The following is a 26043-nucleotide window of genomic DNA, read 5'->3' as shown; positions in this document are numbered from 1 at the left end:
AAGATATGAGTTATATCACTGTCATATTAAAATGGTGGTTCACCAAACGTCACACAGTTAAGTATAATCAAGATAAAGAGCACAATGGAAACAAACAAATAAAATAAGCTAGAAGGAAACTTTCATCATAAAACATAATTTAAAAAAAATTTTTAAGCATCTTTATTGGAGTATAATTGCTTTGCAATGGTGTGTTAGTTTCTGCTGTATAACAAAGTTCATGAATTTATTCTCATTCAATAAATTTAAATTTGAGTGCTATTATAGGCTAGCTAGTATTATCCCCATACTCAAAAATGTTATAGACTGGAGATCCACTATGAAAGATATTAAAGTTTCAGTGTAAAAAGGGTTATAATAAAATATAAACTAAGTACTATGTAGGCACCAAGAAGGTAATAACCAATTCTGTGTTGCAAAGTCGAGGAAACACTTTCACAGAGATGTGGATATTTGAGCTGGGTCATGAAAGATGAGTAGATGACCATGTAAGCAAAAAAGGAAAATGTTCTATGGACAACATAATGTCATGACAAAGAATTTTCAAAGCACCTGATATATTTGTAAACAGTAAGATGTTAGTACTCTGGATGTGTAGGAAGGCATGAAAGAGGATGGAAACAGATGAGTTTAGAGAGGTAGATAGGGGCCTGATTATAAATGTTCAGATTACCAAGAAATTTGGCTGCTATGTTATAGGCAACAGACAACTCACAGAGGTTTTAAACAAGAAAGTGATATGATCAGACTTAATTGTTAGGAAGATAATTTCTCCAGCAGTTTGGAAGATGAATGGAAGTGGAGTCATGAAGGAAGACTAGTATGGATGCTGTTGCATTAGATATAAGATCAGATAGGATACGTTTACCTGAAAGTATAGATAGATGATAGATAGATAGATAGATAGATAGATAGATAGATAGGTAGATAACATTAAGCTGGAGACAAAACAATTAATTGGAAGCAGAAATCTTAGAATTAAGATTAGAAGTAAGACATGTTTGTCCTTAAAGTACCTTTTTTAAACATATTCTAGTTTCTCTGGAATAAAATTTTATTAATGCTGGTTTATGTTCACCTATTTAGTAAGAATGACAGAGATTTGGGGGATGAAGATTACTGTGAATCAGTTACCAATATTTTTGTAGATGGTCTTCATGAAGTCAGTCAACAGAAATGAGCACTTGGAAAGTTTGGATGACTTGGAATTTTTAAGAAGTTATGAGTGCCAACGAGAGGAACTGATTTGTAAGTAGCATTTAGAAGCCAGAAGGAGGCTATGTTTCATTTCCCAGTGCTTCTAGGGATCCACTGGGGATATCTATGAAGTGTCATTTTCAGAGGAAGTCCAAGCTTCAATTACAATAAGCAGGTTGAAGGAGTGCTTTCTTAAAAAGGAAAATTTGGTAATAAATTATAGAACTTGTAAATCTACGATGGAAGTTGGCCTGTGGGTGTGCATATAGAAGGGAAAGGGAGAACTGGATGACACAGAACTCAGGAATGATGTAGAAGGTGAGAAGGATTTTCATTTAGAGCAGGAAGAGGAGTGAGGCAGGGTGGATCTTTAATGATAAAATTAATTCTAATTTATTTGGGATTACAGTAATTGTGTTTGAAAACCAGCTGTGCCATTTAGGTTCTGGGAGTTATTTTCCTCATTTGTAAAACTCAAATTCAAAATAGTCTTCTTTTTCCTACTGGATAACAACCCTCTGGCTCATCACCTAGAGAAACATTGCCTAAATCCTAAGGAACGAGTCTGAATTGTGCCACACAGTAGATCACTTACTCATACATAAAATGCATTTCTCTGTGACTCACTTGTAGTTATTCAAAAGACAAACATGTATTAAATATGATGCTATGTCAGAGTTCTTCATTTTTATAAAATAAAAGCTGGAAGAGCTGGAAAGCTGTACAGGAAAATGAATTCACCTGCTGTTTGCTGGCCAGCAGGTGTCTTGGAAAGACGTTCAGCTGTTTTGCTAATTCAGGGTTTTCTTTCTCTCCATTCTTCTGATTCTGAACAGGATTGAAAACAGTTTCCCTTTGTAGTATCTAACCAGTTTTTCCACATTTGATTTGAGAAATGTCAGATTAAAATTCTATTGTTACTGGTATTGATAATTTGTAAAAGCCAAAGAATGACATGAATCATATATACATATATATACATATATGTGTATGTGCATACATGTGTATGTATGGTTATACACACAGGTATATACTTATACATATATACTATTTCTTTTTTTTCTTTTTGGCTGCATTGGATCTTTGTTCCTGCACGCGGGCTTTCTCTAGTTACAGCGAGTGGGGGGCTACTCTTCGTTGTGGTGTGTGGGCTTCTCATTGAGTTGGCTTCTCTTGTTGCAGAGCACGGGCTCTAGGTGCACAAGTTTCAGTAGCTGTAGCAAGAGGGCTCAGTAGTTGTGGCTCATGGGCTCTAGAGTGCAGGCTCAGTAGTCATGGCGCACGGGCTTAGCTGCTCCACGGCAAGTGGAATCTTCCCGGACCAGGGGTCGAACCCATGTCCCCTGCATTGGCAGGTGGATTCTTAACCACTGCGCCACCAAGGGAAGTCCTCCAATTTTTTACTCATGTAATATTTATTTTTTATTCTAGATATTGCATTTTTCAGTTCTAGAATGTATATTTCATATTTTTTGTAGTTTCTATTCTCTATTTTTTATTATAAGCATTTTTGTGTGTGTGTCTTTAATCATAGTTATGAAAGCTGCTTAAAATTATTTGTGTACTAATTCCAACATCTGGTTGATATCAGTGTTTGTCTCCGTTCACTGCTTTTCTTCTAAGTACTGGTGGCATTTTATTGTTTCCTTGTAAGTCTATCTAATATTTTTTTGTAAAATTGCATTCTGGATGTTGTGAACAATCCATGGTAGAAAACTTAGGATTCTGATATTTTCTGAAGAATAGTTATCGATCTTATAGTTTTGTGTTATACTGGTTAACTTATCTGGACTCAAACACTCTTGTCTTTCTTATGGAATGCAGCAACTATGATCACTGTTTTGTTCGTTTAGTCCAATCTGGGGTACTTGGAGTCTGCCTAGGGCATTTGTATATCTGTTATTGATGAGAGATTTGAGAAGAGTTTATACACATATTTTGAGGTTCCCTGTCTGTAGCTTTCTTTTTTCCAATATTTCTTCCTCACTTTACAGCAGCTGTGATCGTTCTTGGTTCTGTTTTCTGATTCTTCAAGACAGTTAAGTAAAAAAAAAAGAAAAAAGAAAAAAGAAAAAGACAGTGAAATTGTGGGTTTCCACTTGAGTTTTAGCCACCTTGCATGGGCAGTCTGAGGCACATCCATTATCTTCCTTCTAAGAATACACATCCTCCTGGTTTAACTGTTTTGAGTTGTTCTTCAATGTCTTCAAGTATTTGAGATTTTTAAAAATATTTTTTTATTTAGAATTCATAGCTGTTATCTGTGAGTGACTTAATTTAATAGGAGCTACTCCACAATTACTGAAAGTAGAACCTCCATATGCAGGTTTTATAGATGCTTCTGCTATTTAAAAGCAAATTGTGGGGTTTTAAGGCACATCATCAAAATCATGCAAAATTGCATGAATAGAGCACAGTATGTGAGTAAGCAAATATAGTCTAAAAACATTCAAATAAAAACAGTGAAAAGTTGGTGAATTTTTAAATGTTTGCCATATTGTAGCAAAATTTCTATTTTTCCCATTATGTAAATTTTTCTAGACTATTTACTAAATGTATATATTATAGAAAAGAATTTATTATATTATTCTCTATATAGTATACATATTCTAATCTCCAATAAAATATATAGTATAGGGAGAATAAATATTATTTGTTTTTTGTTTAGATTTTGTTCTTTAAGCCACAAATCCAACTAAATTTATTTAGTCTAGAACTATTCAGAAAAAAAAAATGTCAGACATAATTGTATGGGTAAGGATGACTGGCTTTTATGTCATTAACATTACATGACCTCAAATTAAGAATTTAATTAAGAGGTTGTAAGTCAATACTCTATAAATGTTCACCATCTATTTGTAGTTCATTTACACTTGCAATGTTTATATAATCTTAACCAAGTAACCCATGCTGAATATAGCAATAAATATTGCTCTGCTGCTTTTGAATGGGACTAAATAGGTACAGTCTAATAGATTTAACTTATAATGAAAATGGGCTGTAATCTGTAATATAACCTGCTGAAAATTCAGTAGAAGCTCAGATATTGAATGACTCTTCAAATTGGTCGTTAGAAACTACTTGGGGAACTTCCCTCACCAATACATTTTACTGATTTTTTAAAATAAACAACAAAATTGCTAATAAAATTTCAAAAGGCACCTGTTCCCTGACCACAAAGCAAGGCAATTAAATTATGAAAAGGTTAATTCTGAGCACATGATCAATAAATGTAACAGAAACAAATCAATGGAAAGAACTGAAAGAAAATAAATGTAAATTATATTAACATCTTCAGTTTATGATTGGAAAGCTCTATGAAACCACAAAGGGGTGGTGACTGGGTAAGTTATTTCTTTTATTAAGTATGTAAATTGATAAGCTCTGCCAAGGACCAGGTTTTTCTTCATGCCCTGATGAGAATTAGCCTTCTGAGTTTAAGAGCTGAGTTCAAATAGTTATTGAACTTGGTAATTCATAACTTTGTGCATATTGTTTGTTTTCTCTGAGCTGCATTTTCTTCACTTGTAAAATGGGTCTAATAAAATCTACATAATGGGGTTACTGGTGATTAAATCATATTAATGAATATGAAATAGCTTCTTAATCAGTGTTACTTCTATACCCATAATCGTTTTATAACCATGTCATTTTGCTCACATTTTATTCATTTAATGCTGTGGGTAATTTGGGATGTAATCCAATTCTATATTTTGGAACATACGACATACAGGAAAATAATTTTCACCAGCCATCTTCCCATCTCGGCTCCCTCCCATGATTCCTCAGATCTGAGGAAGTCCAGGCCTACCCAACTCCAATTAGGTCTCACAGGGCTGTACCAAAGCAGGGCATGGGGTGTCTCACCCATACTTACAAAACAGAACCCAAAGACAGGGTCAAGGTCAAGACTAGCCAGAGGCAAGGGAGAAAAAGATCACAGAGTAAAACTGACAATGTCCTGGGGCAGTTTTAGAGATATTGGCTCTTGCCTGATATGGCATTTGTGTAAGTAAAGTGGCTTTTGTTTGAAGAAGCTAGAAGGGACTTAACTATCTAACTTCATCCTGCTGGCCAGCAAGGTGTTTTGACCTCTTAAGAACAGGATTCCCAGCATATTTCTTCCTTCCTATTACCTATTTTTTTAATACTATAAATTATAATTTTAAAGACCTGGAAGAAAATCCCACTAAAATTACTAACAGTGACAAACAGGTAATGGTTTGGGTTGATATACATGTGAACCATTGTGTATACTCTGTATAATCTGTAGGTAGCTGTACTATATCTGTATCTACATCCGTATCTGTATCTATATATGATCACATAATCTAACAGGTTAGAACAGTTACTAATTCAGTCCTCTTGTCAGTCACTCAGCATCCACATACGCTTTCAGAATAAAGTCCATACTCATATAATATTCCCTCTGCCTGGTATGTTTGTTTTTTTCTTCTTCATTTTCTATATCAAATACATTTCTATTTCTCCTCCAAGATTCAGATCAGGATCACTTCCCACAATAAGCCCATCTTAATAGTATTTTCATTCCCAAACGCCCAAACCTTTTATGGTATCTGGCATAGCATGTGCTCAACATGTTTTTTTGTTTGTTTGTTTGTTTTTATCATCCTTATTGGAGTATAATTGCTTTACAATGGTGTGTTAGTTTCTGCTTTATAACAAGATGAATCAGTTATACATATACATATATCCCCATATCTCTTCCCTCTTGCATCTCCCTCCCTCCCGCCCTCCCTATCCCACCCCTCCAGGCGGTCACAAAGCACCCAACTGATCTCCCTGTGCTATGGGGCTGCTTCCCACTAGCTATCTATTTTACATTTGGTAGTGTATATGTGTCCATGCCACTCTCTCACTTTGTCCCAGCTTACCCTTCCCCCTCCCCATATCCTCAAGTCCATTATCTAGTAGGTCTGCGTCTTTATTCCTGTCTTGCCCCTAGGTTCTTCGTGACCATTTTTTTTTCTTAGATTCCATATATATGTGTTAGCATACGGTATTTGTTTTTCTCTGTCTGACTTCACTCTGTATGACAGACCCTAGGTCCATCCACCTCACTACAAATAACTCAATGTTGTTTCTTTTTATGGCTGAGTAATATTCCATCGTATATATGTGCCACATCTTCTTTATCTATTTATCCGATGATGGACACTTAGGTTGTTTCCATCTCCTGGCTATTGTAAATAGAGCTGCAATGAACATTGTGGTACATGACTCTTTTTGAATTATGGTTTTCTCAGGGTATATGCCCAGTAGTGGGATTGCTGGGTCATATTGTAGTTCTATTTTTAGTTTTTTAAGAACCTCCATACTCTTCTCCATAGTGGCTGTATCAATTTACATTCCCAGCAACAGTGCAAGAGGGTTCCCTTTTCTCCACACCCTCTCCAGTATTTATTGTTTGTAGATTTTTTGATGATGGCCATTCTGACTGGTGTGAGATGATATCTCATTGTAGTTTTGATTTGCATTTCTCTAATGATTAATGATGTTGAGCATTCTTTCATGTGTTTGTTAGCAATCTATATATCTTCTTTGGAGAAATGTCTACTTAGGTCTTCTGCCCATTTTTGGATTGGGTTGGCTCAACATGTATTTTATGAAATAATAATTCTACAGCTAAGTGGAAAATAATGATGAATGACAGAAGAGAAACCTTATTTATTTAATAATAAATCATTTACCAATCTAGAGAATACAATGTCTAAAGGTAGAGAGGTAATGTTCTGGGGATGGTTGAATTATTTTAAAATTTGTAACCTGACAAATTTCACAAAATGGCTGAAATGTAGAATGGAGGTTTCAATAAGACTTGTGTCAATAACATGAAGATAACAGAAGACATTTTTAAAAGTATGTTTTAAAGACAGGATTTTCTAAATATGTATTAGAGATTAAAAATTAAGAAGATAAGGCTTCCCTGGTGGCGCAGTGGTTGAGAGTCCGCCTGCCGATGCAGGGTACACGGGTTCGTGCCCCGGTCCGGGAGAATCCCACATGCCGCAGAGCGGCTGGGCCCGTGAGCCGTGGCCGCTGAGATTGCGCATCTGGAGCCTGTGCTCCGCAACGGGAGAGGCCACAACAGTGAGAGGCCCGTGTATCACACACACACAAAAAAGTAAGAAGATAGCTTTAGAGTTCATATTTAAGACCCAGAAAGAAAAAAAATGTTCACTTGATAACACATGCTACTTATGTAGTGTACTTAATTAAGTCAGATATTTAATTATAACTGATTATTCCGTTTTCATTTAATTTAATGCTCTGGAAAACATCCTATCTTAATTTCATTTTAAAATGCAGCAAAATCATCTCACACACCTTCATTTGTTCATCTTTTTTAGGTTTATTCCCTGCTGTCCTGAATCTTGCTTCCAGTGCTCTCATCACCACAAATGCAACATGTGGAGAAAAAGGACCTGAAATGTATTGCAAATTGGTAGAGCACGTCCCTGGGCAGCCCGTGAGGAACCCTCAATGTCGGATCTGCCATCAAAACAGCAGCAATCCACACTGTACGTATTTTAGGATGAATTTGTGTGGCACTGGGTAGGAGCTGTAATTGAGGATGTTGAGGCCAAAGTGCATTAAAGTAAAAGGGTTTGTGGTCCCCCAAATTTCTAGAACTTTACTCCCACTGTGAACCTTACAGACCCTCTCTGTCACTTAACAGATGTTATTGGAATTCCTTATGTGTAGTGGGTGTGGTGCTTGAGGAGAGTTTTCTAGCTGAAGACTTGTGGCAGTCCTTAAGTTTATCACTTGCAGAAGATTATCTGAAGATGTGGTTATTAATTCAGGTTTTAGTCATTCAGTAGTCACCTATATGCCAGGTACTGTGCTGGGGATCCAACAGGAATAAGATGTGGCCCCTGGCTCAGTTGAAGAAGTGGCAAAAAGCAGATTATTGCTGTGTAATGTGGTAGGTACCAAGGAAAGAATGAGCATAGGGGCTTTAGGGAGAAAGGGGAGGTTTACAAATTTAGTCCTAGTGTAGATGAAGGCTTGCCAGAAGTGACATCTAAACTGAGACCCAAGGACAAATATGAGCTGAGCAGGTAAAGGGGAGACAGAGGGAAGAGAAGGAATGCCAGGAAGAGGCTTCAAAATAAGACGGAAGACAGTACTTGCTCAGGGAACTAACAGGTAGTTAGGAATGGCTGCAATTGAAAGTGTCAGAGGGCAGAGAGTAGGGATGAGTCTGGTGCAGGGCTGGAATCAGACTATACGGTTCTTAAACACCACAAGAAGAGTGTTTCAAGGAGATATGTCATACAAAGCCCTCTTGGGTGGCCTCTAGGAACCACACTGATATCTCAGATTCATTCATGCATTTATTCAGCAAGCATTTGAACACCGGCTACTAGAAATGCATTTTACTGGAGCAGAGTGTTGAATCATACATAGTCCTTGACTTAAAGGACTTGGAGGGGGGAATAGGGGAAGCAAAACTAAATTGAGTACTAAGGGAATATCTAGAGATTCCTGGGAGAAAGTGACCATGTACTGAGAAAATAAGGGTTAGTAAGATGAAAAGGGGAAAAGTATTATATATATTAAAAAAATACATAAATCTTGAAGGCATGGAACAGCATGATCTATTCAGAGAACTATAAGTAATTAGGTTTAATGAGTAAAGAATTTATATGGAGAAGGGGGGAATGGTGTGAGATAATTCTAGAGATGGGGGTTGATTTATAAATATATTGCTACATTGGGAAGTCATCAAATATTGGGGAGATTAATAAAGTGAAAAATGTCAGTGAGGTGCTTTATAATAAAGTTTCACAATTATACTATTTTAAAATTTACTTAGTTTTTCTTCTCTTTTTAAAAAAAGTTGTAATGCTCATAAAATGAAGAAAGCTTTCTCTCACAGTTTATATTTTTTAATCTCAAAAGAAAGTTGGGAGGCACTGTGCATTCTTTCTTGGAGCTGGTTAAAGGGGAGAATGCATAGTCCCTTCTCTATTATACAATTGAGAGATACTGAAAACGTTAATATGTTTGGAGAACTGGGACTTTTATGAATACATTTGCTGGTCTTGTATATCACAGAATGTTAAACAAAAAGTTAAGAAACCAAAGATGGCAAGCATCAGAAACCTTCCTTGCCTGTTAAATGGCTCTGGTTATTTTCTTTGGTGTAGATTGTTATGGGTGTAGGAGTCGGGAATATTGGAACACATCCTATCTGTTTGCTGTTCTTGCACAGAACGTTTAGGGCAAAAGACCTAGGTCGGAGCCCTGGGGAAACATCAGAAGCAAGAAAATTGAGGTAAATAAATGAAAATAAAATGAATTAAAAAATAAATGAATTGATGGACTATGAGCTTTAGGTTCGTTAGAGAAGAAGATGAAGACTGATAGGGAGAAATTGCCGTTGTTGCAATAATTGGTGGCCTTGATGATTTCACAGAGAATGTGAGAAAGCCTGGAGACATGGAATGGCAGGGAGGGAATGATGGGGGTGGTTGGGAGTGTGTTTATGTGTGTTTAGGATGGGCTGGGCAGAGAAAGAGAGTTAGAGAAAGTACGAAAATCGTATATATGCTTGTTTGTGTGCGTGTGTGCATATATACATGTATATGTATGTGTATGGTTATCTATATATACATATGCATAAAATTGGATATAGAAGACAAACAGATATTCTAAGCAGTAAATTCAGGGCTATACCTTAGGGTACATGTTATCAATGATGTAGAATTTCTAAGAAGGAAAACATCAGTGGGAACTGAAGTAGCAAGAGAAAGTTCCAAGAAGGTGGTCAGACTCAGAAGGGCTCTAAAAACCTGAATTACCCGAGATAAGAAGGAAAAGCATTCCAGGAAAGGAGAAAAAGATGGAAATGTGTAAATAGACAGGATGGAAGGAAGGTACAGTGATTCAGGTAGAAAATAATTGAGTGGACACTCTTGGTAGCAAAATCAGTGAGATGTATTCACCAACTTAAGTCTATGAGTGACTGTCACTCCCTTCTTCAGAGTTCAGTATTCAGGGTCTTTCAGTGGGCGACATCTGTATTTAGGAAATCCCACCCCATATTTTCACTTTGGGACAAAAAAGTGAATAAATTGTTTTAGTAAAGCAAGGCATATATGAGGTGTGTTTTGTATTTCCCATTTTATTTAGTTGTGGTAAGTTTTTAAAACTTATCACAGCCTACATTTACTTTGATTAATTTAATTTCAAATTACCAGCTTCATTACATTTCAGAATCCTGTTTTGGAACCAAAAATTTAGAAAGAATAATACCCCACAAGAATAAAAAATCTAGCAATAATCAACATGGATATATTTTAGTAAAAGTTGAAGCAACAGATGATAAAATTCCACAAATTCACTGAACAGCTAGAATTAATGTGGAAGGTTGGTACTTAAGTACCATACAAAGAAAAGGAAATTTGAACCTCCTGTTAATAGATTGTGCTTTCCAATTAAAATAGCAGTTTGAAAGGTTTACTTCATCAATGATTCCCTCACCAATTTTCCGATGCACTTAGCCTTTGGATTGACTTGAGTCACTATCCCTGTTGAGGATGTTATAAGTTTCTGTCTCTTTTTAAATAAGGGAAGTATGCCAACAATAAATCAGTATTTTCAAATTAATTATGATTAAAATTTCATAATGGGGATTATGGTTAATTGTTGATTCATCTCCCAGTCTTCCTTTTCATGACTAATTCTCATATCAATTTGACCTGAGGTGACAGCTATCAAAATTTCCAATTAGATAGCTCCTCTCATAACTACCTTATGAGCCACAAGTGTGATTTGGAAATGTGGTTTTGTGTGTGTTTTTCTGTCACATGTTAAACCCACAATCTGTGAAGAAGATTCAGGAGGATGTTTAAGGAATGTTTGCTGTGATATTTATTTTTCTTCAGAAGCAGTGCCAGTAATATTTCATTTATGGTTCTGATTCCTAATGTGCCAATTTCAGCACCCACTCATACCACCAAGGACATTTAGTTGATATTTAGTTATGCTTCTTGTATTTGTTGATGTTATAAAGACCTAACACTTTCCCTAGCTTCAGCAGAACAAGTTACCTAGTGCTAATTATTAAATTTAGTCAGTAATTTTACTTTTCATTAATGAGATAAGGTGCCTCATCTCAGTGGACTTCTAATGTGATAAGACTTGGTACAAAACAAAGCCCATCCAGATGTTCAGCTGAATTAAGTAATTTACCAATAAAAACAGATTATTTTTGTCCTGTCTTATATACTCATGTTACCATAGTAAATCAAAGATATAAGCCTTTATATTTTCAATTAAACAGATTATAGCAGACTATGTTAATAAATTAATATGTAATAAAAATGTTCACAATCTGAAAATGGCAAATTTAATGAATATTTAGTTTTTGTAAATTTTTTGAAGATGATTTTACTTTACTATCAGACTCCTGTTGCATTGAGGAGTTCTTTTTGCTTGGTTTTTATCTTCAAAAATTTTATTAAATGTAATTTGTCCCCAGTAAAGATTCAGAATCCTGCATATTTTGAACAGATGTATAATTAATTCTATGTATATACATAATAATGGCTAGAGTATTCATGGTTTTAATGTCCCTCTGGTAACCCTGTGAGTTGAGAGTTCCCATCCCATTACTGGTCCATGGCAAAATGAGAAAATGAAAACAAAATTCCAAATTTTTTATGAAGATAAAATGAATACCTTTTAAAGAATTATCCTTCATTTTAATATTATGTTGTTTTAAAACTTTTGCTGTTTTTAAATGTCCTCCATTTTATGAAATAAGTGATATTTTAAATGATAGCAAGAGTAGGCTGAACGCTACTATTACTTTGAGAAATAAAGAGCTAGAACTCCTGTATCAAGTCCACAAATCTCTTTCATACACATTTAATTTTTTTTTTTTTTTTTTTTTTTTTACTTTTTTCTGAGAGTTAAGATTCTGGATACCTGTGCTATGAGTGGAGTTATGTTATCCTCACTTCAAGAATGACACAGAGTTTAAGTGACTTGCCCGTGGTCAGTTAAGGCTAAGTGGTGGGTCCAGATAGGCTGTCCAGCTGCTCCTACTCCAGCACTTCATGGTTCAAATCTTATGCTCTTTCATCACCATTATCATTAAAACACCTGGCTAGATTACTACATTACGTCCACAGATTGCAAATCCATGATTGTTCCTCATAGTGATATGGCTTGTTTATTATTTGAAATATTCCTTCAATTTGCAGAAAAAGATAATGTTCTAATAAAAGGGTATTCTTAGGCCATTCATTTGAAACATCTTCCCAAGGAATTAGTGTTATAAAAGTTCTCACTACTGACACTCCAAAGCATAATTAATCAGAGTAGCAGGGAAGCTAACCTCCACTTTGTTTACATTTCTGTGGGCAAATAGGGTGACTTCCAAGTGAGATGTTAGGAAGTAAGAACTCTAACTGCAGCCCTAGGAATAGAAATAGGAACATCCCCAGCAAACTGCCCTCCTGCCGTCCTCACCCGTGCCTGAGCTGGACCGGATCAGAGGAGGAACAAGTTCTGTTCCTCCTTACTTGGGAAATGAGAAGCACAGATGGCAGATAAGAACCAATGACTGCATCCAAAAAGGAACAAGAGTTTTGGCACTCCAGAGGAAATGGTTGCTGTTGTGAGATGCATGGAACTAAGTGGGAGGAGATGAGGAATGTGTGAGTTTTGAGGATTGTAAGAAGGAACTGTGGGGGGAGGTGGCAACGATCGTCCACACCTCCTATTTTTATTGCCAATCTCCTTTTTAATTTTCACAATACGTCCTGTTCTCATGTATCTGGAGTAAAGACAAGGGGAGATCCATGTTTAGTTAGTAGGATGGAGTTTCATGTGCCGAGCTCTCTTTGCTTGTTTTTATTGTCCAGACCCCTCCACTGAGTTAGTGATTATGGGGACAGGCACCGCTGGATGGGAGATTTGTAGTATCTTTCATTATATTTTTAAATAGTGGTTTAAATAGAAAGTTGGCAGATTGAGGACTGACTGCAAAAAGCCTCATAGGATGGATTTGACCGCATTTTCTATTAAAACCAGATACATATTGAATTGCCCAAGTCCTGGTAATAATGTATGTGTCAGAAGGGCAAATCTTCAAGAACCTTTCAACCACAATTCAGGATTTTATGTTTCTGTTCAAAAAGTTGATGTCATACTAAAGCTGCCTCAAGCAGTAGAGTTTTTGCTTCTTTGAATGACTGACACATCAATTAGACTTCAGTATCACTTCTTCACACTTAATTTCTGTAGTTATCTTTAAAGTTGCCCATTTTAGTTGATGGCCAGAGTGCTGCACAGCTTCTTCTCTTATAGTCTTTAACCATTTCACACTGCCTTGCGGAGTGCTGTGAAAAAGTCGACCGTAACCAAATTCTGTTAAAAATATGAATTGCTCTCTCTTTATGTTGTTTTAATGTTTGACCTTCACATGATGATGGTTTTAACTTAGTTTTACTTTTTACTTTAAAAAAACAGCTATAAATTCTTCATATGATCTTTTCTTCTTTCACATGCTGCTGCTGATTCAATAGTGAGACACCCGATTACAAATGCTATTGACGGAAAGAACACTTGGTGGCAGAGTCCCAGTATTAAGAATGGAATTGAATACCATTATGTGACAATTACACTGGATTTACAGCAGGTATTATGCCTTTTTTTTTTTTACTTTTCATTTTATTTTTTATCATTTTCCACTTTGAAATTGGATCTTGGATTTGCTATTTGTGTAGTTAGCAGTTCTTGGGTGAAAGGATACTCTTTCTTATTACCCTCCATTGTTTTCTTGATACAGTGAGCAAAGGGGCTTATTCATTTAGTAAATTGCTATTTAAAAACATTTGGCATTTATTTCTAAAGCACAACTATTTGGGTTGGCCCAGAAGTTCATTTGTTTTTTTCCATAACACCTTACGGAAAAACCCAAACTCACTTTTGGGCCAGCCCAATAAAATGAATTTGCATGAGAAGTTTAGAACTGAATTAGGAGCTGACTCTGTTTTGACCAATGAGAGTTAATGATAAAAATATTGATCAATGAAATCTTACATAAAGAAAATATAATAGTGCCTATATAATATAAAAGTTTAAAACAAATAATAATTTAAACTTTTAAAATAATAGAGTGCTGCCACTCTGCTCATGGTGGGTGTACGAGAAGGTTCTTGGATAACAGGATTCTTGAGTACATTGCCTCTCATTACTGGGAGTTGAGCAAGATGTGACAGTTGATTCTTAAAGTTGGGCCAGTAATGTAGTTGTAGTTGTATAAAATTGATGTTGGAAGTTGTTAGAGTTTGTGGTACATAGGTCTAGGTGCCTTCTACCTTAATTTTTTCTTCTTTCTGTTTACAATATTCAGGTCAGGTGGAAAGTATTCATCAAGAATTATTTAGGCTTGCAAATAGGATGGAGTCTGGAAAAATGTTCCCATATTTTACTGTTATTCCAAATACAAAAGTTTATTTGATTGATTGAAGGCTGAGACTGGAAATGTTGAACTTAGATGACTTTTTTAACTCAACCTGTTCCTCTCTCACTATCTGGGATAGCATAGGGAAGTTACTTAGGCATTCCTCCCTGACCCAGTAGAGGCAGAGCAGCAAAGGGGCTTGGGGTTAGTGGAGAGGATATGGCTAAAATAGTTAATGACAGATACCATAACTGCAGAGTTTCCACATGTGATCACAGTGGAGGAAAGCACTAGCCAGTGGGGGTTTGTCACCTTCTCAGGAGGCCAGATAGGCACCAGGCATTTCCCTAATGGATGCTGCTTGTCATCAATAGGATACGAACTACCCACTTCAGGTTTGGGGCCCATTTAGGCCAGGGTGCACATATTCAGGAATTGCAAAGGGCTGGTTGGTGGGTCTCACAGCAGCTACTCTTTCCACCCATTTGGGACTCCTCAGGACTTGAGCAACAGGGTAGCAGCAGGAACTCAGTGCTGCAGCTAAATTGCCAACTGATATGTATTTATTTCTACCCATACTGGCAGCTGAATGTCAGCCTTGAGTTAACAGTATTTCTCAGGAAATCTCAGAGCACAATCGGGGAAGGCAGGCAAACTACTACATTGATCAATTATGCTTTAGTTCAGAGAAGTATTATGCATGAATGCCCTGAAAATCCTAGCCTCGAAATGGACTTTATCCCTCTCTGGATAAAGACAACTTGGTGCTTTGCCAGTCACAGCAGTTGTCCCCCATCATGTGGTCGTTGAAAGTTGCAATCCAACTTTCCAATCAGGAGTGAGTCTGCTGTCTATTACCTTGGGTCATCTCCTGGGATAGGGAATCAATAAATAGTGATGGTTCATTGCTCTGGTTTACTCTCTGCCTATTCTTTTAAATCACACATGGAGCAGGAGACTCAATTGTTAATATAATTTGCACAAGTCACTTATACTACTCTTTGAGCTCAACCACAATAGCATTGGGTTGGCCAAACTGTTCATTTGGGTTTTTCTGTAACATCTTATAGAAAAACCTGAACGAACTTTTTGGCCAACCCTATGTTAATAGGCACACCTCATTTTACTATGCTTTGTTTTATTACGCTTTGCAGATATTGCATTTTTTTTTAAAACAGATTGAAGGTTTCTGGCAACTCTGTGGCCAGCAAGTCTATTGGCACCATTTTTCCAACTGATTTGCTCACTTTGTGTCTCTGTGTCACATTTTGGTAATTCTTGCAATATTTCAAACTTTTTCATTATTATTATATTTGTTATGGTAATCTGTGATCAGTGAGCTTTGATGTTGCTATTATAATTGTTCTGGGGTTCCCGAACCATGCCCATACAAGAAGGTGAACTTAATAACTGTTGCATGTGTTCTCACTGCTCACCAACCAGTCATTTCCCCATCTCTCTCCCTCTCTTTGGGCCTCCCTATTCGCTGAGACACACAACATTGAAATTATTAACCCTACAATGAATAACCCTACAATGGCCTCTAAGTGTTCAAGTGAAAGGAAGAGTTGCACATCTCTCACTTTAAATCAAAAGCTAGAAATAATTAAGCTTAGTGAGGAAGGCATGTCAAAAGCTGAGACAGGCGAAAAGCTAGGCTTCTTGCACCAGTTAGCCAAGTTGTGAATGCAAATGAAAAGTTCTTGAAGGAAACTAAAAGTGATGCTCCAGTGAACACACAAATGATAAGAAACCAGAATAGCATTATTGCTGACATGGAGAAAGATTTAGTGGTCTGGAAAGAAGATCAAACCAGCCACAACCTTCCCTTAAGGCAAAGCCTAATCCAGAGCTAGGCCCTAACTCTCTTCAATTTTACAAAGGCTGAGAGAGGTGAGGAAGCTACAGAAGAAAAGTTTGAAGCCAGTAGAGATTAATTCATGAAGTTTAAGGAAAGAAGCTGCCTTCATAACATATAAGTGCCAGGTAAAGCAGCAAATACTGATGCAGATCAGATGCAAGCTGCAGCAAGTTATCCAGAAGGTCTAACTAAGATAATTCATGAAGGTGGGGACGCTAAACAACAGATTTTCAGTATAGATGAAACAGGCTTCTATTGGAAGAAGATGCCATCTAGTACTTTCATAGCTAGAGAGGAGCAGTCAATGCCTGGCTTCAAATCTTCAAAGGACAGGCCGACTCTCTTGTTAGGGGCTAATGCAGCTGGTGACTTGACGTTAAGGCCAATGCTCATTTACCATTCCCCAAATCCCTGGGCCCTTAAGAATTATGCTAAATTTATTCTGCCTGTGCTGGGGAACAGCAAAGCCTGGATGACAGCACATCTGTTTACAAGATGGTTTATTGAATATTTTAAGCCCACTGTTGAGAACTATTGCTCAAAAAAAAAAAAAAAGATTCCTTTCAAAATATTACTGCTCATTGACAGTGCACCTGGTCACCCAAGAGCTCTGATGGAGATGTACAAGGAGATTCATGTTGTTTTCATGCCCGCTAACACAAGATCCATTATGCAGTCCATGGATCAAGGAGTAATTGCATCTTCTAAGTATTATTATTTAAGATATACATTTTGTAGGGCTACAGGTGTCATAGATAGTGATTCTTCTGATGGACTGGGGCAAAGTAAATTGAAAACCTTTTGGAAAGGATTCACCATTCTAGATGGCATTAGGAACATTCGTGACTCATGGGAAGAGGTCAAAATATCAACATTAACGGGAGTTTGGAAGAAGCTGATTCCAACCCTAATGGATGATTTGGAGGGGTTCAAGACTTTAGAAGAGGAAGTAACTACAGATGAGGTGGAAATAGCAAAAGTACTGGAATTAGAATGAAGCCTGAAGATGTGACAGACTTGCTGCAATCTCATGATTAACAGATAGGGAGTTGCTTCTTATGGATGAGCAAAGAATGTGGTTCCCTGAGATGGAATCTACTCCTGGTGACAGCGCTATAAAGACTGTTGAAATGGCAACAAAGGATTTAGAATATTACATAAACTTAGCTGGCAAAGCAGCAGCAGCTTTGAAAAGACTGACTCCAAGTTTGAAAGCATTTGGGTAAAATGCTATTGAACAGTACTGCATATTACAGAGAAATTGTTCATGAGAAGAAGAGTAAATCAATGCAGCAATGTTGTCTTATTTTAAGAGGTTGACATAGCCACCCCAACCTTCAGCAACCACCACCCTGATCATTCAGCAGCCATCAACTTCCAGGCAAGACCCTCCACCAGCAAAACGATTTTGACTGGCTGAAGGCTCAGGTGATGTTTAGCAATTTTTAGCAATAAAGTATTTTAAAAATTAAGATGTACATTGTTTTTTTAGACACAATGTTGTTGCACACTTAATAGGCTATAGTGTAGTGTAAACAAAACTTTTATATGCACTGGGAAACCAGAAATATTCATGAGACTCACTTTATTGTGATATTTGCCTTATTGCAGTGGTCTGGAATCGAGCCCGCAGTGTCTGTAAGGTATGCCTGCGTTTGTTATTAAACATAGCAGCATTTTTCCCCTCTAATTTACAACTGGATGAGACAATCACAGGTTTTTACTAAATCATTTTTACTCAACATACCTATCATTATTAATTCCACAGGTCAAAGAGTACATCTGAAAACCCATTTTTCAGTGAAGCCATTTATATCATTTATATTTTCCCATTTGCTTTGCATCCCCACTCATCCATTCCCCATGGTATCTTTGTTTTCCTGTTCTCTCCTCTTTCCTTTTAGTTGAATGACCTTCAGAGGTGTGAATACTCAAGACATCTTTTATAGTTCAGTCTTCATAACAAGTGGCAGGAATCTGTTTATAAGATCAGTTTACCTGTCTCCAGAGTCTGGAGTACACCTCATGGAAGTGGCACAGACATGTGTCCTCGTGTGGTCTCATATCTCAAAATGGCACACACCCATGCCCTTATTCGCTTCAGCCCTCTCTTACCTCCTGTAAATCAACTCATCATGTGTTTAAGAGAAGCAGAACACAACCTATAAATTAAAATAAATCCTTATTTCTACTTGTCTCAAGATTTTAATTTAGTCAATGATTTAATAATGTAAAAAGCTAAGCATATTTTGTAATCAGATTTTATAAAGGAATTCCACAGAAAGAAAGGGGATTTAGACCTCTTATTTAGCCTCAGGTTTTGGAGGAACTAACTGTGGAACAGCTTCTTAAACCTATTCAATTAAGGGGCAAAGCTGCAGGAAGGCATGTTACAATGCATTGGCAACAGAGAAAATGTGGACATCCTTATTATATCATTTACTTCTTACAATTAGCTGATAAGGCAGCTAGTATTATTACCCCTCTTTAATAGTTGAAGAACACTAAGACTTAGAAAAATTAAGTGACTTGGGCTTCTTACTAAAGTCTATTATGGGCAGGGCTGGGATTTCATCTGGAGTTGTCTGAATCAGACCCCAAGCTATGCCAGTATTTCCTAAACTGGGATTGGAAGACCTAATTTAGGGAGAATTTTTGGTATATAATTTCAAGGCGTCCATACATTGTTTGGGTTTAAGGAATACTGGGTTATCATCTCCTGGCTTACACAGGAGAATATAGCCAAAGTCTGTTTTGTCATAAAACAAGGACTAGATTTCTCATTTTCTACTACACTTTACCATATCTCTAAAACAGCATAACTTCAGTCTTTTTCACCTACAGCGTGAAGGATTAATAGGTTTTTCATCATAATATGAGCTATTATTCAGCTGGGAGGCAAGGGCAGTAGTTTCATAATGAATAGGTAAATATCACTAAATGTTTGTTTGTCATTGATTCAGCAAGAGGTTTGACCATTTATTAGTTCTCCTTTTTATTTTGAGATGCATGAATTTCAACAAGTGCCAGTTTTTTATTGTTGATATATACTTGGGTCCTCTGTGGAATACTTTTAATAAGTTACTATTTTAAATAAAGGTCACCATTGGATTTCCTTGATTGAATCATTACAGATTACACTGGGAAATTTCTTTTACATTTTATCACTCAAGATGAGCCCTAGAAAAATATAACACTTATTGAGAAGAAAGTAGGTACTTATTTTATAGACTGTTTTTAGAATTTTATTACTAAGGAATTATTAACTTTTCCCAATACTACTATTTACTCACAGCATATCTTGAGCAAATAATTTAATCATGCTGTGCCCCAAGTTCTAGATTAGCAAAATAAATATTATAATATCATGGCAAGAAATTGAAATAATGATAATAGCAATGCAACAACTAAATTACATCTGACAATTACAGTTATCATAAAGACCTACTATCAGTATAATCTCAAAGAGAAGCTTAGCTGTTCCAATGATGTGTATGCAAAACCCCAGTATAATGGTAAAGAAAAATATACATAAATTTAAAAGACAATAATAGGAAATTGAAGGTTAATAGCATGTCCAAAATATTCCATTTTAGTCCCTTTCCAACGGATTTTCATGACAATATATATTATAATATATGATCTCATTTTATGACTTTTTAAAATCTGGCCATTTCCTTAGGCTTGCCCTTTGATTTGTTTAGGAAGAAAGTTGATTGGCAAGTGGGTTAAAATACAGAGGGGCAGCTTTTTAATAGACCTTTAAAAAACGTACATTGAGTCATATTCATTCCTGGATAATCCAGGTACACCATGGAATTAGTTATGCTCATGTGTAGGAATCTCCTTTATCTCCATACATAATTCCCTTCTCTTCCTGGTTTATCCCCCAAAACTAAAAATGCATTTATCAAGAAAAATTATCTTACAGCTACAGAGATCAAGTTCCACATGGTCTTGACCTAAATGTTTTATTCATTGACCTTATAGAGACATGACCTTATAGAGACATATCTAGTGAGATAGGTTAACAGTTTAAAATAGGAGTTATGTTTTGGAGGAGGATGAATTAATATTTCTCTAAAATATTGCTATACTTTTGGAATGTGTGTGAATAGCAGAAAACCATTTTTTCTTGAACTGTTAATGTAATAATTAATCCCTTATATAATAATAAAGCATGAAAAAATTGATAGATACAATTAATTATTAAATATTCAACAGGTAGAAAGAAGTATAAGTGACATTCCTACATTTAATATCCCATCATCTAAATAAGGAAGATACAAGTGATATATTAAAAAGCAAGACAAGATTTACATAGTTCTGGTTGAATATGGTTCTGTTCAATACAGTCTATTTGATCTGTCTCCTGGAGACAGATCTCTATGAAAGATTTAGCCCATGGCATGGTGATTAGATGTATTCCCCTGTTGTCCTTCTAGATTGAGCATTCTTGAAGGCAGAGTTCTCAGACTGTTTCTACCCACCATGGCACTCAGCATCTAGCAGGAACTCAGCAGATTTTATGAAAGAATGAATTTTTTCTTGGTATTATTTGGGTCACTGCTAAATTGATGAATATAAAACTAACTATAGTGGAGATTATAATCTACACGTTCAAAATGTCCTACATGATACGTCTTGTTTAGAATAGCAGAATATAATTAAATTCACAGTTCTTTACCTGCTTTAGTTTTTTTTTTAAGATCATTGATTCAATGTCACAAGTAGGATCTGTGGTTAATTAGAAAGTGTAATCTCCCCCACTAAATGAATTTGTGCTGATCTTTTAATCACTAATAAAGGTGACTACCAGCTTTAGTGTCTGTATTGTGCAGAGCATTAGTTTTAATTTTCTCCCCTTCAGTCTACTTTCAGCACTGCACTCACATTGATTTTAGTACCAAATTGGATCAGATCACTCCTTCCACTAAAACACTCTAATGGCACTCAGTGGAAAAAGCACAGCTACCCACAAGGATTTACCTCACCCCCTTTCATCCCTGGCCTCAATCTCCCCTCTTCAATTGCCCCACTGGCTACTTCGCTGAGTCTTGAAGTCCTTTGCACTTGCTGTTCCTTGTGTTGGAATTATTTTCCCTAATTTCCATACAGTCTGTTTCATTTCCTTTGGATTTTTATTCAAGTGTTATGTTCATAGCAAGGACCTCCTTGATAATCCTATTGAAAATTACAAATCCCCCCCCTAGTTCCTAACCCATTTCCCTGCTTTATTTTTCTCCATAAAGTACATGGCTGTCTAACTTACTATATATATTTTACTACAGCTCTTCCTCGACTTATGATGGAATCACATCCCAATAAACTGATCACAAATTGAAAATATTGTAAGTTAAAAATGCATTTAATACACCTAACCAAACATCATAGCTCAGCCTAGCCTACCTTAAACATGCTCAGAACACTTACATTAGCCTACAATTGGGCAAAACCACCTAACACAGGCATACTTTATAATAAAGTGTTAAATATTTCACCAGTAATTTATTGAATGCTGTACTAAAAATGAACAACAGAATGGGTGTGTGGTACAAAGTAGTTGAAAGTGTATCAGTTGCTTACCTTCCTGATCCCGTGGCTGACCGCGTCTTGCTGCTCACGGCCACTGCCCAGCATCACAAGAGAGCATCATACCACATATTGCTAGCCTGGAAAAGATACAAATTCAAAATTTGAAGTGAAGCATAGTAAGTCCAAGACCATCTGTATTTGTATTGAATGTTGTTTATCTCCCCTTTTAAAATGCAATTTTCATGAGAGTGGAGATATTTGTGGTTTTTTTGAATTGCCGCATTCTAAGCACTTGGAATAATACACAGCATATAAGAGGTACTCTATAGATTTATATTAAATGAATAAATGATTGAATGAATAAACAATCAAAACACCAATTCATTGTGTAAGAATCATACTAAAGCTGAAAATTAAACAAAGGAAGAAATATTCTTGCTGTATTTCTTATGATAATATATGCTATGAATTTTCAAATTTATGTTTCTCCTTTAAGTCTCCAGTTAAATAGCATGAAGTAAATTTTCTCACTAATCCTTTTACTAAATATGTTCTAAACTTCGGTCATATTTGTCACTCTCTGTGTGGCTTTACCACATTTATAGCTTTATTTAGGAAAAGCAGATTTTAATCAATTTAACTCTTCATTTGTAACAGAGAAGTCTAGGACTGTAATTTTTTAATTGATATTTTAAAATTTCCCAGTTGAAAAAAGTAGAAGTATAAAAGGGGGAAAGTGCCGCCAGAATGCTGTTTAAACAAGATTCTAGACAAAAGATATTATGTCTTTTTATATAAATAGCTAATAAACTAAATTCTAGCAACATCATGAAATTGTAAATGTTTTGGAGATGCAGATCCTATTTCAAATAGTGTCAAGATGACTACCCTGGAAAATGATTCTTGAAACCAGAGAATAAATTCAAGAATGTTTTTAAATAGAAATACTAATACATAATGAAAAGATCGGTCAAATATCTGTGGGAAAAGATCTGTTAAAACTTTTAAATCATACTGATTCTGTTATGCAAAGTCTGAAGAGGACTGCCTAAAATATGGATTCTGTAGTCATTGGCTGCAGTTTTATGAATATATCAGTGAGTAAGTTTTTGTTTATATATATTGAAGCTATTTTATTAGGGCATACAAATTTAGGATTTGAGCTGTATTAACCCTTCTTTTTAATACTACCATTGCTAGCAGTAATTCTATCTTTAAGATTTACTTTTGTAGCTTCACGAGCTTCCTTTTTGTTAGTGTTTACATAATATTGCTTTTTCTGTTTATTTTGGGGTCTTTATATTTAAGGAGTACCTGTTTTCAGCAGTATGTAGTTGAATTGTTTATTTAACCAGTGTGCTGATCATTGTCTTTAAATTGGATATTTAATTATTTGTGTTGAATATCACTATTAATATTTGGGTTCAAAGTGACATATTCCCATTTGTTTTCTATTTGTCTTATTTTTTGTTATATTTTTTCCTCCGACTTTAGTTCTTTGGGATATTAAAGATTTTTCCCCACTTAATTATTCTATTTCTCCTTTCATTAATGTGTGTTCTGGGCAGTCTTTTATTACTTGTATTAATTATGATATTACAGCATAAATATTATAGCATGTATTTTTGATTTCAGAACTTGCTATAAATTAGTACCTTCATCACTTCCCAGACAAGGCAAAAGACCTTATAACATTTTAACTCTATACTCTCCACCCACACCCCACTCTCCCCTGTCCCAGTCAGATTTTCATCCATAGTTCTGGTGTGTTTAATTCTATGTATATATTAAGCTCCATAAGAAGTAACTATTACCATCATAAACAAGCCATATTCATTTAATTTTAAACACATGTTTTACTTTTTCTGTTGCTTTTTGTTTATTCTTTTATTAGTTACTTCTGTATAAGGTAATTTCCCTTCTTACTTTTTTTTTTTTCAATGACAGTTGGCTGGTGACAAATTCTCTCAATTTTTTCCTGGAAGTGTTAATTCTTCCTTTATTTTTTAATTTATATATTTCATTAGGAATAAAATTCTAATTTGGAAGTTTTTCCAACACTTTAACAATTTTATATCATTATTGCCTGGCTTTCATAATTTATGTGAGGTCAGTGAAAGACATTGCTTCTCCTTTGAAAGTAAGGTGTCTTTTTTGCCTTTGAAGATTTTATTTCTTTGTCTGGTGTTCAGAGATTTACTACCCTGTGTCTAGGAGTGATTTTATTTGTATAAATACTGGTTGGGATTCAAAACCTTCTGTATTCTATGGATTGATGTATTTCACTGGTTTTGGAAAATTCCCAGCCAGTATTTCCTCAAATGTTCCTATCTACTTTCTCTCTTCTATTTCTGGGACTCCAGTTACATATTTTATGCTTTTCCTTATTTTCTTCTTTTCTCTCTCTCTCTCTCTCTCTCAAAGCTTCTTTAGTCTATACATTTTCGGGTGACCTATTTTTCAGTATATTAATGTTTCTTTTGTTGGATCTAATCTTCTATTAAACACATTTACTCAACTCTTAATTTCAATAATTCTATTTTTCAGTTCTAGAATTTCCATTTGATACTTTTTAAAAATAGATTCCAGACTACTTCTTTATTTAGTCATCTGGAACACATTAATCACAGTTTCTTTTAATTATATGCCTGATAACTAACATTTCAAACACCTGTGAGTCTGTTTCTATTTTCTTTTTCCCCCTTCTTGGTTTACTGATTCATGGAAAGCTTGGTAGTTTTTTGTTTTGTTTTGTTTTGTTTTAATTAAATAATATACATTGTATCTGAAAATTTGTAAAAATACTCTTAAATGGATTTATTTTCATTCTGGCAAGAGTTAGAGTAGGACCAGATTGCCTTGATTAAATCAGCTATTTAGATTTTTGTGGCTTGATCAGGGATTCTAATGGCTATTTCTGGTTTGCCCTTATTTCTAAGGGCAGACCTTCAGGGTTCATAACTGAAAGCCTTTTCTTTCTTTCTTGGCAGACTCTGAACTTTAAATTTTGTCTTCTCAGCTCTGTGAGACTTACCAAAGATCTGCTTAGCTTTTCACTTCTTATGAGTTAATTTTTGCATGGTGTTTATCTTCTGGCTCCTTCACCACTTAATTTGGCAAATCTCTTGAAGTCAAAAGCTGAGCAGAACGTAGGATTCATTTCTCTGTGGCTCATGGCCCTTCACATCCTAGCTGACTTCATAGCCATGAACTTCAGTGTTCATCTTCTCATCCTGAGAGACTGATGATAGCTCCAGGATGTAACTTCCTGTAAGAATACCCTGAGAGGAAAATGGCCAGCTCATCTTTATTTGTATCTCTTTAATCAAGTTTGGCTGCTTTGCTTGTTCTCTGATGCCTTCAAACAGCTGTTTTTAGTATTTTATTCATCTTTTATAGTTCTTCTATTTGACAGAAAATGTGTATTTGTTTTGTTTATAGTTAAAAAATCAGAGAATATTATCTGATAATTTGGGGGAGGTTCTTTTGGTGAATATAAGGAACAGTTTCAATTATTGTTTCAATATTAAAATATACTAAATATTGGAATATTTTGATGGGTTATGAAGAAAGCAAGAAAGCATATTTAAAACTGAGATCATCCTGAAAAATCTGAGATGCATGAAATTGTCATCTAAAGCAATACTAATCAAGGTAGGGACGTGATCCTCAGTAGGAAGCACCATGCCCCTTATGGTATATGCCCTGAATAATACATAAAGAAAATCATTTAACAATAATACACTTGAGGGCCTCCCTGGTGGCGCAGTGGTTGAGAGTCCGCCTGCCGATGCAGGGGATACGGGTTCGTGCCCCGGTCTGGGAGGATCCCATATGCCGCGGAGCGGCTGGGCCCGTGAGCCATGGCCGCTGGGCCTGTGCGTCCGGAGCCTGTGCTCCGCAACGGGAGAGGCCGCAGCAGTGAGAGGCCCGCGTACAGCAAAAAAAAAAAAAAAAAAAAAAAAAAAATAATACACTTGAAAAATATTTATTGAGTAGCTAC

The 26043-nt window shown here is 35.8% G+C and overlaps 1 protein-coding gene across 1 annotated transcript in view; it reads left to right on the top strand.

The window, feature by feature from the left end:
• The window catches only part of LAMA2 (laminin subunit alpha 2), a 610104-nt gene that overhangs the window by 144351 nt on the left and 439710 nt on the right, over positions 1-26043 (top strand). Inside the window, exons 2-3 of the mRNA XM_082634259.1 lie at positions 7569-7739; positions 13764-13876. Of these exons, the coding sequence (XP_082490385.1) occupies positions 7569-7739; positions 13764-13876 (284 nt within the window). The remainder of the gene's footprint in view (positions 1-7568; positions 7740-13763; positions 13877-26043) is intronic.

The sequence above is a fragment of the Mesoplodon mirus genome (genome assembly GCF_964341445.2).
Source record: "Mesoplodon mirus genome assembly, chromosome: 10".
Taxonomy (NCBI): domain Eukaryota; kingdom Metazoa; phylum Chordata; class Mammalia; order Artiodactyla; family Ziphiidae; genus Mesoplodon; species Mesoplodon mirus.
Note: the sequence above shows the minus strand (reverse complement) of the source record. Positions and strands in the feature narration are given on the sequence as shown.